This window comes from Agelaius tricolor, unplaced genomic scaffold (assembly GCF_023055355.1).
Source record: "Agelaius tricolor isolate 1412-34295 unplaced genomic scaffold, bAgeTri1.0.p SCAF_4, whole genome shotgun sequence".
NCBI lineage: Eukaryota > Metazoa > Chordata > Aves > Passeriformes > Icteridae > Agelaius > Agelaius tricolor.
In genome coordinates, this window is record NW_027269264.1 from 13,308,210 (window position 1) to 13,320,424 (window position 12,215).

The 12,215-nt window shown below is 43.4% G+C and overlaps 1 protein-coding gene across 2 annotated transcripts in view; it reads right to left on the minus strand.

Moving 5' to 3' along the window:
- The window catches only part of LOC139588879 (metalloprotease TIKI1-like), an 84,194-nt gene that overhangs the window by 25,480 nt on the left and 46,499 nt on the right, over positions 1-12,215 (minus strand). The window contains exons 3-4 of one of the 2 annotated variants that reach the window (XM_071424630.1): positions 2,960-3,106; positions 632-806 (exon numbers count right to left, since the gene is read on the minus strand). In XM_071424630.1, the coding sequence (XP_071280731.1) occupies positions 632-806; positions 2,960-3,106 (322 nt within the window). The remainder of the gene's footprint in view (positions 1-631; positions 807-2,959; positions 3,107-12,215) is intronic. The other variant, XM_071424631.1, reaches the window with a different exon arrangement.

Consider the following 12,215-nt stretch of genomic DNA (forward strand, 5'->3'; position numbering starts at 1 on the left):
TAAGAGGCATAAAATGGAGTAGGTTTTCCCCAGCTGGGCCTACTGTGCTGCTCCAAAATAGTAGCAGACACAACTTCCTTGTGGAAGCACGAAGAGGTAAGGAGGTGCAGGAAGAAGAGAAAGGCAAAATTGTGCCTTGCTTATTCCCTTGCATTTATTGAGTCCCTTAGATTCACACAATTTGGCATATTCTTCTTTTGAACATGTCCTGAAAGGTTAATTCAAGCACTGGTGCAGCCTCAGATGTGCTGCCTTTCATCTCAGTTCCCTATTGCTCCCATTCTCTTGCATTGCTTGCCCAGACAATAAACACGTGTGTATTTTGATGACCTCCTGTGCATGCACTGTAGTTGACTCAGTATCTTTGCCTCCTCATGCAACAAATATGTCTGTAATTACCAGATATTGCAGTAAGTACATGCATTGTGAGCTCTTTGCACACTGAAGAAAAACAGTCTCCTACACTGAAAAGGTTTTCCTACTAGGGTACAACTATTGGGGAAAAGCTGAGTTCCGTGTCCGCCACAGTAAAAATACTGACCTCTCTTTAAACTGAGGCAAGCATTTGCAAAATGCTTCTGAATGACACAGGAAGGATGAGTTCAGGTTAATTGGCACCACAGTCACATACCAGCTCCAAATGCAAAGAAGAAACTCTTGTCTGGGTGCTCTTCCAGCAGGTCCTTCACCCTCCTGCCCATTCGCTCATTTCGTTTGTAGATGAGCTCTTGCCGGAAGTAGCTGTCTATTTCTTGGGCAGTAATGCGTTCATGAGCTGGAAGTGTAGCATTAATGAAATTTGGGACCTAAGGGAGAAAAAAAGAAGTCTTCATGAAAGGGGAATTTACTTCAGAGGCAGCCATTATGCACAGGCATTTTTGTTCCACACAGAGTGTAGCAACTGCCTCGTCCCTCAAGGCACAGCCAGTAGGACAAAACCCAAAGCAAGCTAAAAAAATATTTAATAATCTTCTAATGATGCATGGTGCTTCATTTCTCTCAATGCATCATTTCATGAGCAGATGGATTTTTTTTAATTGAAAGTCAACAAATACTATCATTTTACCATGTTGAAGACCCTAAACCCTGATTGTTCAGTAGAAGAAAGTAAGTATTTGCCCCTAAATGCCTTTAGGTACATACCTCTTTCTTAAATTGCTACAGGTATGACATAACTATAATGATAATTATGCTCTTCTAAGAGAATTTGACTGGTATCAGAGCCTTCAGGCTGCCAAAGTATAACTGTGCAATTTGAAGTAGTTAAAAAAAAAAATCTCTAAACTTTAAGAGGCCCAGATTTTGTCAAGAAGGAACGCATTACCACCTCCACTTGCCCTGTCCTGACAGTATCTTTTAAAATGCTGGCTTCCTCCCCTGGGGCCCCCAAGGACAGCTGTGGCTGCACACTACCCTGACCTCTTGCCAGTGGAGAGAAAACGTGGGTCTGCTATTGTTGCAGCAATCCTGGCTTCTTGACAAGTAGCTTTAGGCATTCAGTTATGGGGATGGTTAACTAAAGGGCCTGCAAGCGGTGATTTCTGGAGAGCAGACCCACTAATAAGCCAGGTGCTTTCCCTTGCAAGGCTGCAGCAGATGCAGAGACTTTGGGTTCCCCCAGAGACTATTACAGAATCTTTCCAAAGGGTAGCGAGCCCAGATGTAGTCATCTACTGGGCAACATGGAGTCAAATACAACTTACGGAGAAGTTCTACTTCAAACATAAGCTGACAGTGTGGCACACTATCAGTATTCAGCTGTGCTGCCAAGGAGAGTGCCCTGAGGTGGAGCCCCTCACATTAAGTAAAGGACAGTTTTTCCCTTGGCAACATGCTGGTCTCAGAGCTGCTCTCTCCAAGGACCTAGGGGCAATGTCTGCAGTCTGTAACATCTCCACAGGATAGTGGTGCAGCATCTGCATCCTCTTAAAATACTGGTCTCCTCTGAGAAATGCTTTGAAACCTGTGCATAGAGTGCGCAGTGTAAAAGCTAGGCAGTATTGAAGACCAGGATGCCTGCACCTGCAGAAGGGTGGGTGTGCAGGATGGGGAGGCAGCAGCACACACACCAAGCTCGTCACCAGAGAAGCAGGAGTTAGTATGGCTCTGCAGCTCTGCAGTTCTGCACTGTATGCCACAGCAGAACGGTTATTCAGCACAGAAAGGTCAGGTACCAACACCTATTCAGCACTCTAAGGATAGAGCCTGTGTTTTCACTGATGTGCATGAATTGCCAGGCAATACCTCACAAACAAGAACAGAGAGGCCTGATGTCTCAGCCTGAGGTTAGCTAATCTAACAGCCCAAATAGGCCAAATTGGTCCCTGCTGGGCATTTTCTCATGGTTTAAAGATCAGTGTTACATTCCATTGTGCTGCTTAGGAAACCATCTCCATAAACCCAAGTCTGTGAGGTCTCAGAAGGTCTCTTTTCCTTCACATTCAGTCTAAATCTATCTTTTCTTTGTTTCACTCCATTTCTCTCCTTTGGGCCTTGTCCACAGCACACAGTCATACTGATAGGGAACATTAAAAAGCTTGTAACTCGCCCAGCCTTACAAAAGTGTCCAAGCCACGAGTGCATTGCTCTGTTCTTATTTGCACAAGAGAGCCTGCTGCTGCTTTCTGTTGGCATTAGGTTTGCTCATACCTAAACTAGCTTAATTCCACAGGATCCTTAAGAAAGTAAATTATTAACTCATAGAGCTTTGATGCTAAAGTGAACACGGCACTCATCCAAAAGGGAAAGCCAGGTGCACCTTCACTGCTTGGGTGCAGGAGAGGGGTTGAGGTGGTGCAAACTCCTGGAACAGAGGACTCAGGAAAGCAGATGTGCCAGGGAGCCAGAAACATGCCCCTGGACCTCACCCAGAAAGGAGTGAGAGATGAGCACACATGTTACAGGGGTTAGCACTACAGGGAGATGTGTGTAGCACAAGGGCTGCAGTGGCAAGACTCACTTGAGAAGTGTCATGGTTGAAGATGATGGAGCTGAGGTCCCCACAGTTGTAATGCTTGATAAGGTCTTCTGTCGTATAGGGGATCTGGAAACTGCCTGCTCGGAGGCTCTCCTGCTGCAAGAGAGTCTGATTCAAAGCAAAGACCACCTGAGGGAGGAGGAGAAGGGAGGAAAAGACAGAGTTCCTGGTAAGTTCTCTTTTCATCCCATGAGAAGGTCACAGACACACAGCCACTGGGTGAAGGCTCTCTGAATTTGCTCCTGCTCTGAGCCTGCCGGTCTAGACATCACCAATCCATGCCTCCTACAGCTCCACAGCTGCTCACACCTTGGATCCTGGCTGCTCAGGGGGAATGGACTCACCACATTTAACTCAACGGGGTTTTGCCTGTGACTTGATGAATACAAATGCTACAAAGGGGCAGGCTGAAGCAGGGGCAACCTTGCTCCCTTAGATGACAGTTTGCCTGACCACCACAGAGCCCCAGGGCCTGACAGGCTCCTATCCTCATATCTCCTCAGCCACCTTCCTAAACTAAGCATGGCTTCTCCTTGTTTGCCCTTCCTTCCTCATTTGCAAGAACAGTCGTAGGCTGTTGTTTCCTGCTTTGTGTCTCCTCTCAGACACCACATCTATTTCAGGCAGGAATGGCTCTCTGGAGCAGGCCAGGGAAGAGCTGTGGCTGTTGGGGGACACGGGAAGCTGCTTTCCCTGCAGCTGTTCAGCACTCAGTCTCTCCCAGCTGACTGCCTCCCCAGGCAGGGTGCTGACAGCATTCCTTCCTCCTCAGCCTTCCCCTGGGAATGCAAACACTCCCATCCCCTTTGCCTCAAGGAAAACAATCTGGCTGCCCAGGGACCTCTCTGTTGCCCATAAAGAGAGAAGATCAGACAAAATCACCCTCCAGATGTGGCTGCCTCCTCACCTCCAGCACAGCAGGGCTCTCCCAAGGTGGTGGCCTCAGGGCCTGACCCAGACACTGGCTGCTGATACAAGTGTCCCCTGCCATGGGCACTGCACAGCCCATGAGGGTGGCAGCCACTTAAAGGGGACAAGAGAGCACTTTGGACCAACAGGTGTCTCTGAAGCCAAAGAGATGCAAAATCTCTGTACCTCTAGCCACTGCAGACAGCGGCCACCAAGCTCCAGAGAGGCAGGAAGCCAAGGAAAGACTTGGGGTGGAACTCCCCAGGCTGAACATGGGATACCTGTGGGCACCTTTGGTGAGGCATGGAGCTGCATACTCTCCTGTGCAGGGACCAGGCCTCTGTCAGCACCTGGCAAGTAAAACACTACCATTTCTTCCGAGCACATCTCTTCATGCTTACACTCAGGCTACCACTGGTTTTCATACCAAAACTGGACAACCGTAACAAGCTTTCTGACTACCTACTGCTCTATTATTTTTATTTTTAAAGGAAGTAAGCTCAGATATATTGCTTTGAATTTTTTCAAAAATTACTCATGAGAGTGTTATTTTGTAAGCTCTGGTTACTCTCTGTGTAATTAACTCCTGGACATTTGCCTCAAACACCATCAAAGGCACTCTAGAACTGAAAGTATTTGCCAACACTATGAAACTCACACATGAGTAAGCATACTCAATGTACTGAGACTATGTGAACCAAATTTTGGGATTACAGAGCAGATGTAGAAACAAACAGGTGCAACTTCCCCAGCACAACCATCTGTCTTCTACAGAAAGGTGCAAATTCCATCAAACTTGAAATCATGCTGTTCCCACTACAGCTAGACTTACCTCTTTGGATCCAAACCACTGTGTATGTAACCCAATATGAAAGCACACAACGGAGCATTAATTCTGGAGGGTGAATAGCAACATTCACTCACATCTCATTTGTGTAAAAAGGGAAAGAATTCATTTTGTTGGTACAAATTGCACTTAAATAATAACTCCATGTAGATGTTCAGGCAAGTTACATATAACTAAGCAGTGCCTATCTTGCAAAGGACCTCTGTTATATTTTAAAGTAAATTGAACAAAACCAAATTGAAACCACTTTACATTTGAACAAAGGTTTGCATGCAGGTTAGAGTTTATCAGACTCCAAAGTCATTATTTTCCATTTGTTTGGCTTCAGAGAACTCTTGGTGGATGCTGATGACCAGACAACATTCACTGAGAGACAAGCCAAATCCATCCTGAAAATATGAGACTTCTACAGCCATGAGTGCTAGGTCATGCCAGGAAAATGTCACACGTACAACCAGTCCAGCCGAAACCACTTCCATGAGAATGGCCTATTTTTAAGCTATTGGATACCACCTGCTTGATTATTTACCATTAAAGCAGTATGCCCTTTTTCAGACTTGGAAACAATGACCAGACAGTCCCTGTCCAGACAGCAGTCAGGAAATGTAGCAGTCTCCTGAGCTGTTCAGGTAGCACTGCCTCAATGTAGACTAAGTACATCAAAGAGGCTTTGCAATCTTTACTGTTTGATTTTCATCCAAACACAAATCAGTAGAGGGTAACTGTCTTCTGGGGAGAAAACACCAGCCTGCTGGGTGAGACGTGAGAAAAAAGACAATCTTCCTCTCTCTGCTGTACCCCTGCAGCCTGTACTCCTGCTGTCACTTGCTCTGCATGCTACCCTCAGATCCAAACAGATCTCTTCCCTTCTCCCTTGCAATGTGCTTCAGGTGAAATAGATTGTCTTGCCTCCAAACAGACTGGGCCTGCACTGCAGCAGCCAGGCCAAGCCATACAGGCATCTTCCTTCCCGTAAGCACAAAGTAAGCTGCAAAGAGCTACATATGCTGCCCCAAAAACACAGGATAAATTTCAATGATGACCTACAGTTATGGAGGATGACTGCACAAATTTTCACAGGAACAGAGGCAACTCACCCCCTCATCCTCCATATCTCAAATGTTACTGCTGACATGACAAACAACTGCCCCAGTGAGGCAGCTTTGGCAGCTCTATGGCCTTTGCTAAGAGTCCACCTTTCTGGTTGGAGGTGTGAGAGTTGATACTGGACATATGAAGAAATTTCAGGACAGCAGCAGCTGAAGGGCTTGCCTGCCCAAATGGGAAAGCACGAAAGACCTTTTACAATGAGGTTGTTCATGTTTCATCTGAAAGAACAAAGTGTCCCAGCGCACTGCTCAAGACTCCTACATCCCATCCTAATCACAACTGCCTGGGACTCCATGGCCATATTGGTGGTTTGAGTAGCAATGCATCAGCTGCTTTTCTTCTTTTGTCATGGAGGACTACAGCTGTTCCCTGACAGCTCAGGTTTCCCCACAAACAACTTTCCCCACTTAGACCACCTTATATTTCCCCACTTAGACCACCTGTACTATCACTGTACATAGTGCATGAGGGGAGGTCATACAAGAACCACATAGAGAGAGAGTGGGCCTCCACCTTGGTGCTGTGAGGGACGGGGGTGGTCTCTGCTCCTTTGAGTACAGCAGCAGCAGCTCAAGTCCTTCTGCACCAGAAGCAAGAAAATCAAGATACAACAAAGAGGCAGAAATCAAGAGAGCATCAACGTCCTTGACAATCAGCCCTCCCTAATGAGTTACAGTAGTTCATGCATCAGGCTTTGCACAGCTGGAGTACAGGAAATTCTGTTGTCAATAATACTCTCCACATCAGCTGGTCTGAACAGAACGGTGGCATCTGCTGGAGGGGGGATGATGGCACACCTACTGAACAGCTACACAGGATTACAATTTGCCATCAGTGTAAGTGTACAGCCTCTCAAAGCAATTAGATAGTTCCCCTCAATTCCTCTATCACTCCTACCTTCTTGGGGGAATTGAAAGTCCTCAGCAGAAAGAGAGGAGTAAAGGGGCAGGATCTGTTTGCGATATCAGAGGTTGCTTAAAGCTCTGCCCTAGTGAGAAGGTTATCTCCAGTAAACAGTAATGGATAAACATTGTCAGGGTCTCAAAAAAAAAAAAAAAGGTTAAGATTCCTGAACCTACTGTTCTTGAAGGATTTAATTTACTGAGATGGGTCTTGCTCAGAAGTTGATAACTCATTATCTGTCATTACTTCTCAAAGAAAACATTAGACTGGGTGCAAAGTGATGTTTAAAGAAGACCACAGCCATCAAACTCTGCAAACTGGATCTCAGTCTTGTTTACCAGGTGTGAAAAACTGAAGAAAGTCAACAGAGCAGAAGCAGGTACCACATCAGCAGCTGGTCTGAAATTGCTATATTTGCTAGGCACAAATATTGCTTGCCTTCCAAAATCCCCATTTGATCCTGCAGTCCTTTTATTGCTAGTAATTCCAAGCAGTTAAGAAAACAGCAAATATGGAAAGGTTAAAAAGAAATTTTTGTTTTTTCTTAGAAATGAAACCTAAGAATTTGGGTAGATCTGAGCTCCTCCAGTACGTGGTACAAAAAGTATTCTTCTGTTTTGCAGATATCTCTTGTATTACACTATTTTACTATTTCCAAGATCTTTCCTGTGTTGGAATGCACAGAAATCACTCTACATTCATCCTCCTTGCAAGGCTATTCTTCCTCATTTCACACACCCCCTCCAGCAACTCCATCCTACTCTGCTCCATTAAGTGTATTCATACTAGCATCAAAGCATCTTCTGAAAAGATGCATTTGGAGAACAAAAGTAACAAGTTTATTAGAAAGGGATTTTTTTTATCTCCCACCTCCCATTTTCACTGTGATCCCTGTTTTCCCCCAACCCTCTCCCTTTTTGTACTGTGGAAAAAATCGATTAAGCTCTCCAGTATAGATATTGCTGCAAACCTCATTCTCCTCCTGGAGATTTCTTCAGCTGTCAGGAGACACTTGTCCCCTTTGCTAGCATTGTTGAAGTGGCCTGCTAGGCTACGGGGGTGGGGAAAGGGGAGTTAGAGCCTGGCAGATGCCTTTTTTGTCAAAGACAAAAGACCCCCTGCCATCCTCTCCACTTTTCAGTACTTTCATCCACATTGGATCAAAGTGCTACTCTGCATATGAAAGGAACATGGCATTATTTGCCTCAAATTAGCCTATCGCCATCCCGCTAGCCTCCAAGTCTTCCCAACAAAAGCACTCACATCTGTTCCATCATTTGCCTCATCTTCGGGGTTTTTATTCTTTCTGCTCTCAGTTTTTGAGGGCCATTCAACCCCTTGAATTATAGTCTGGGGAGCATCTTCCTTGCTCTGGGATCGCTCAGCCGGACAATTTGCTTTTAATTGTCTTAAGGAATCATGGGCTGCTTTTGGGTCCTTCCCAGAGAGAAACTGCATCCATTACAGCTTCCATTCAGCCTCTTCAGCCAATTCTTTCCCTTTTTCTCCTCCTTCTCAAAAGCATGTTTCTCTCCTTGCTCTTCACCTGGAGGAAACCATTGCTTCTCTGGGCCAATGAACACTATTGCCCCAAATCAAACCCGGCCCTAAATCAAAAGCATCATGACTAAAAAGTCAATAATCCTCCTTTGTCATGGTAATGATCCAGGAGGCCAAGTGTTGAGAAGAAAGCAGGATTTCTTGCTCCAGTGTGATGCAGCTCTTTAGAAGTCTGGTGAGCCTTCAACAAAAAGTTGGGACTGGCAATGCCAGTGGCCTGGAAGTCTGAACCCACCTACCATGAGGAGCTCCTGCACACACAGGCGTGAGAAGCCTGATTTTGGCATGGGCTGAAAATGGCAAAAGGAGGTTTAACCCACCATCTGCAGCCTTCAGAGCAGTCTAAGTCACTTTCAGAACTGTTGCTTTAGTAATGAAGAGAGAAAAATGAGGCAAATTCTCAAACTTGAACCACTTCTGTGAGAAAGACTGGATTAAATCCATTAGCAGAGAGAGGTAGTATGAGGGACCTGTCCAGGAGGACAGAGACAAGAGCAGAAGTCAATGAGACAAACAGACAAGAGAAAAACAGTAGAAGTCAATGAAATAAAAGGAAATGGAAACTACTTTAGGAGACTCATGAGTTACGCATTTCCCATGGGCTTCGTATTATTTATATTTGGGTTTTTTCTCAAAGCAAGCATTGCAAGTACAGGAAGCACCTTTTCTGTAGCAGGATCATCCAAGTCACTTAGATGACATGCAGTTTGCCTCAAGTCAGACAAAAAAATGCAGGGACAGATAAAGGCAGTGAAGAATTTGATCTGTCTCTGCTGACAATAAACTCACACTAACACATCTTTTGCCAAATTTTTGCAGTGTGTCTTACCAGGACCAAACAGAAGACACTGAAAGTTTTAAGTTGTTGCCTGGAATTTAAATAGGAACACACAAACCAACCCTTTTTCAATGAGGAGCTATAAAAAAACAAGGCTTTAGAAGCAATTAATGAATTTTTCCTTCTCTTCTTATTGCAGAAGGATGGTTGATAATGTTGAATCAAAGGAACAGTACTTACAGCACTGCTGGAAGAACTGCAACGCATTTACTTTAATAGACTGCACTAATACATGGCCCTTTGTCTGAGCAATTTACAGTGATTTACAGTATAAAATGTAATTTTTTTGTTTCACAGACTGCAGCAGAAATAAATGCCCCACTATGTGCTGAATGTGGAGTAAGACCAGCAGTAGAGTAGATTGTTCCCATTTCTCAGGATGGCTTGTAATTTACATCTGGACACCTCCAAGACCTCACAGGAACTTGCTCCCATTTTCTATAGGGTTAATTATGTGACTATGAACCTGCAGCTGCACTCATCCTGAGAAATCTCCATCTAAGCTTATTGGGATTCCTCCCTGTTCTGCAGGAATCTCCCAAGCTTTCATTCTATAGTGCATAGGAAGTGAATTCTTCCTATAGTGTAGAAAATCCTAGAACTGGTGATCCATATTTCCACATTATTGGAGAAAGCTTAACTTTTTTTTTTAAATTCCATCTTTGTTAAAGATTTTGTAAATATTACCAAAGTTTGTTTCTAAAACCTTCACATATAAAATCTCCATCAGATACATTTTTACTTCAAGATACAGACGAGCCCTTTGTCTAATTTCAGATTTCTACAGTCCTGAAGCAAAGTTGAAGGCAAAAAAAATCCCCTCTATTTTCAACCTACTACACTTAGAATTCCTACCTGTCTCCTACTCAGCATTTCTTCAGTTAGCAATGTCCAGCTTCAAAATTGGAACAATGACCAAAATGAAAAGGAAATACTAGCTATCCTTATTTCTCTTAGAATATACTCACTTTCCAATTTACAGACCTGTCTAACCAGTACACTAGTAGCAATCATTTCTTTCTTTTGTGCAATACTTACTTCACAAGACACTTAACAAAATCATCTCAAGATTGTATTAAAAAAATAAGCAAGTTGCAAGGCAAAAAACCTGAAACTAGGGTTTCCTGGGCTGAGACCAGCTATACTTTTAAAATTCAACATCTGCAACTGATGTTTTAGTTGGCATTTTGTTTGTTTGTTTTGAATAAGCTTCTGCTGAAATAGTTGCTTTGATCCACTTCCTCCACCTTCCTTTTCACTGGATAGTCTTAAATGCAGTTGAAACAAAACCAAAATCCTGAGGTTAACAGACTTATTTTTTTTACACTTTTTAATATCCATACAGGAAAATTATCTTGAAAGGAAAAAAAAATTGTCTTTCCGACTGTAGAAAGCATTTAAAAATGTAGAAATTATGACACTTCACTGTGTTTGTGACTGCAAGGAGTAAACTAGTAAAATTGCTGAAGACTGCTCATCTTTCACAGCTTCAAGAACAACATTTAGAAGCACTTTCTATCCTCCTGACCCACAAATACAGACACTAAAAGAACTTGGTATTAATGACCTGGGGTTTAGCAGCCATGTTTTTTTCACTCAGTGCTCACAGATGCTCTTTGGAATGCTGCTAGATGAAAGAAAAATTCTTACTTGTCTGCTTACCTTCAGTATTTTCTTAATTTGTCCTCTCTACCACAGGCCATGTATAGCTTAGGACTAAACTCAACAACAGAGATTTTCCTTAGAAAATTTAGAAATAATTTCTTCCTTAGAAATTTAGAATACTGAACATATTCTCACCAATATCTGTACACCTTTTTTTGGTGGAATGAAATAACTCAGAACACATATTTTTAATTGGCTGGGATGCTTCCCCCTCTTTCTGCAAAACTGATGTACATTACTTGCACAATTCCTCTATGTGCGAACGAATCAAGACTAAAGGTTGTTAGAGTAAACAACCTAACCTTGCAATGCCACAAACAGGCCCAGACAGTTATCTTATGTCTTCTGGTAACCATGCAACAAGATCTTTGGCTTTTCTTGAAGTTCTGCCAGCTAGGAAAGCATGTTCTGTATAAAACATTCAGCACTGATAAAACATTTTTCCAGTCAATAGAACAATTAGGCCAGGACTTTGGCTGCTGTTCCAAACAGAACAACAGTTTTGAACTACTCTTTATGTTGTAGGCAACTATTAAGAGAAGGTTCTGGCTTCCCAAAGGAGTACAGCAGGGCTGAGATGACCTTTCCATGGGTACAGGGGTGAAAGGAAGAATTTACATTATATTTCTATGTTGTTATATAATGTTACACTTGCAACAAAAAACTTCAAACAAGAACTGCTGGAATGGTCCCTAGCTGATTTCAAGAGGATCAAAGGCTGGAAGTTCTCAATGCAAAAGTTTTCCAAGAGGAATGACTGACAAGATTTTCAAACAGTGAGACACAGGCCTAAATCTATGTTCTTCATAGTACCTGTGAGCTCAGCCACACAGAAAAAATAGCATGTCCCAAGGTAGGATGGGAATTTACAAGCCACCAGCTGTGCATTAAGAACCTCCTAAGATGATACCCTTGGAATGAGTCACATGGATCCACTGCCAGATGGCACCTCTACTCACCTCCCTGGCTGTCCACATTAGGACATGACCAGTTGTCCCAATTCAGCCAATACACCAATCTAAAATATTTAGATTTTCAGACCCAGGAAAATCCATCTGCTGCCAATGCCATGAGGAAGCTGCTGTTTGGCACTTTGGAGCAAAAGGCTAGAAAGTATCTGGGTGGTTTTGTTACATTTTTGTTTCACTCTTGGAAAGGATTGTTGCATGCCAGCAAGGATCCCTCCGGAATTTTAAGTGGCTGTCTAAATTCAACTGATTTGCAAGACATCTCCTATAAGGTAAACTGTTACTGGCAAAATATGGAAGATTTTAACCTGTGGACTTCTGAGCCAGTTTCAATGCATCCAAAACCAGAAGAAAAGAGTCTTATTTTGCTCTGCTAGCCCTGAGCAGTACTTGTTCATTGTACTACATGCCTTTATTATTCAAATTCCTCTGCTACCT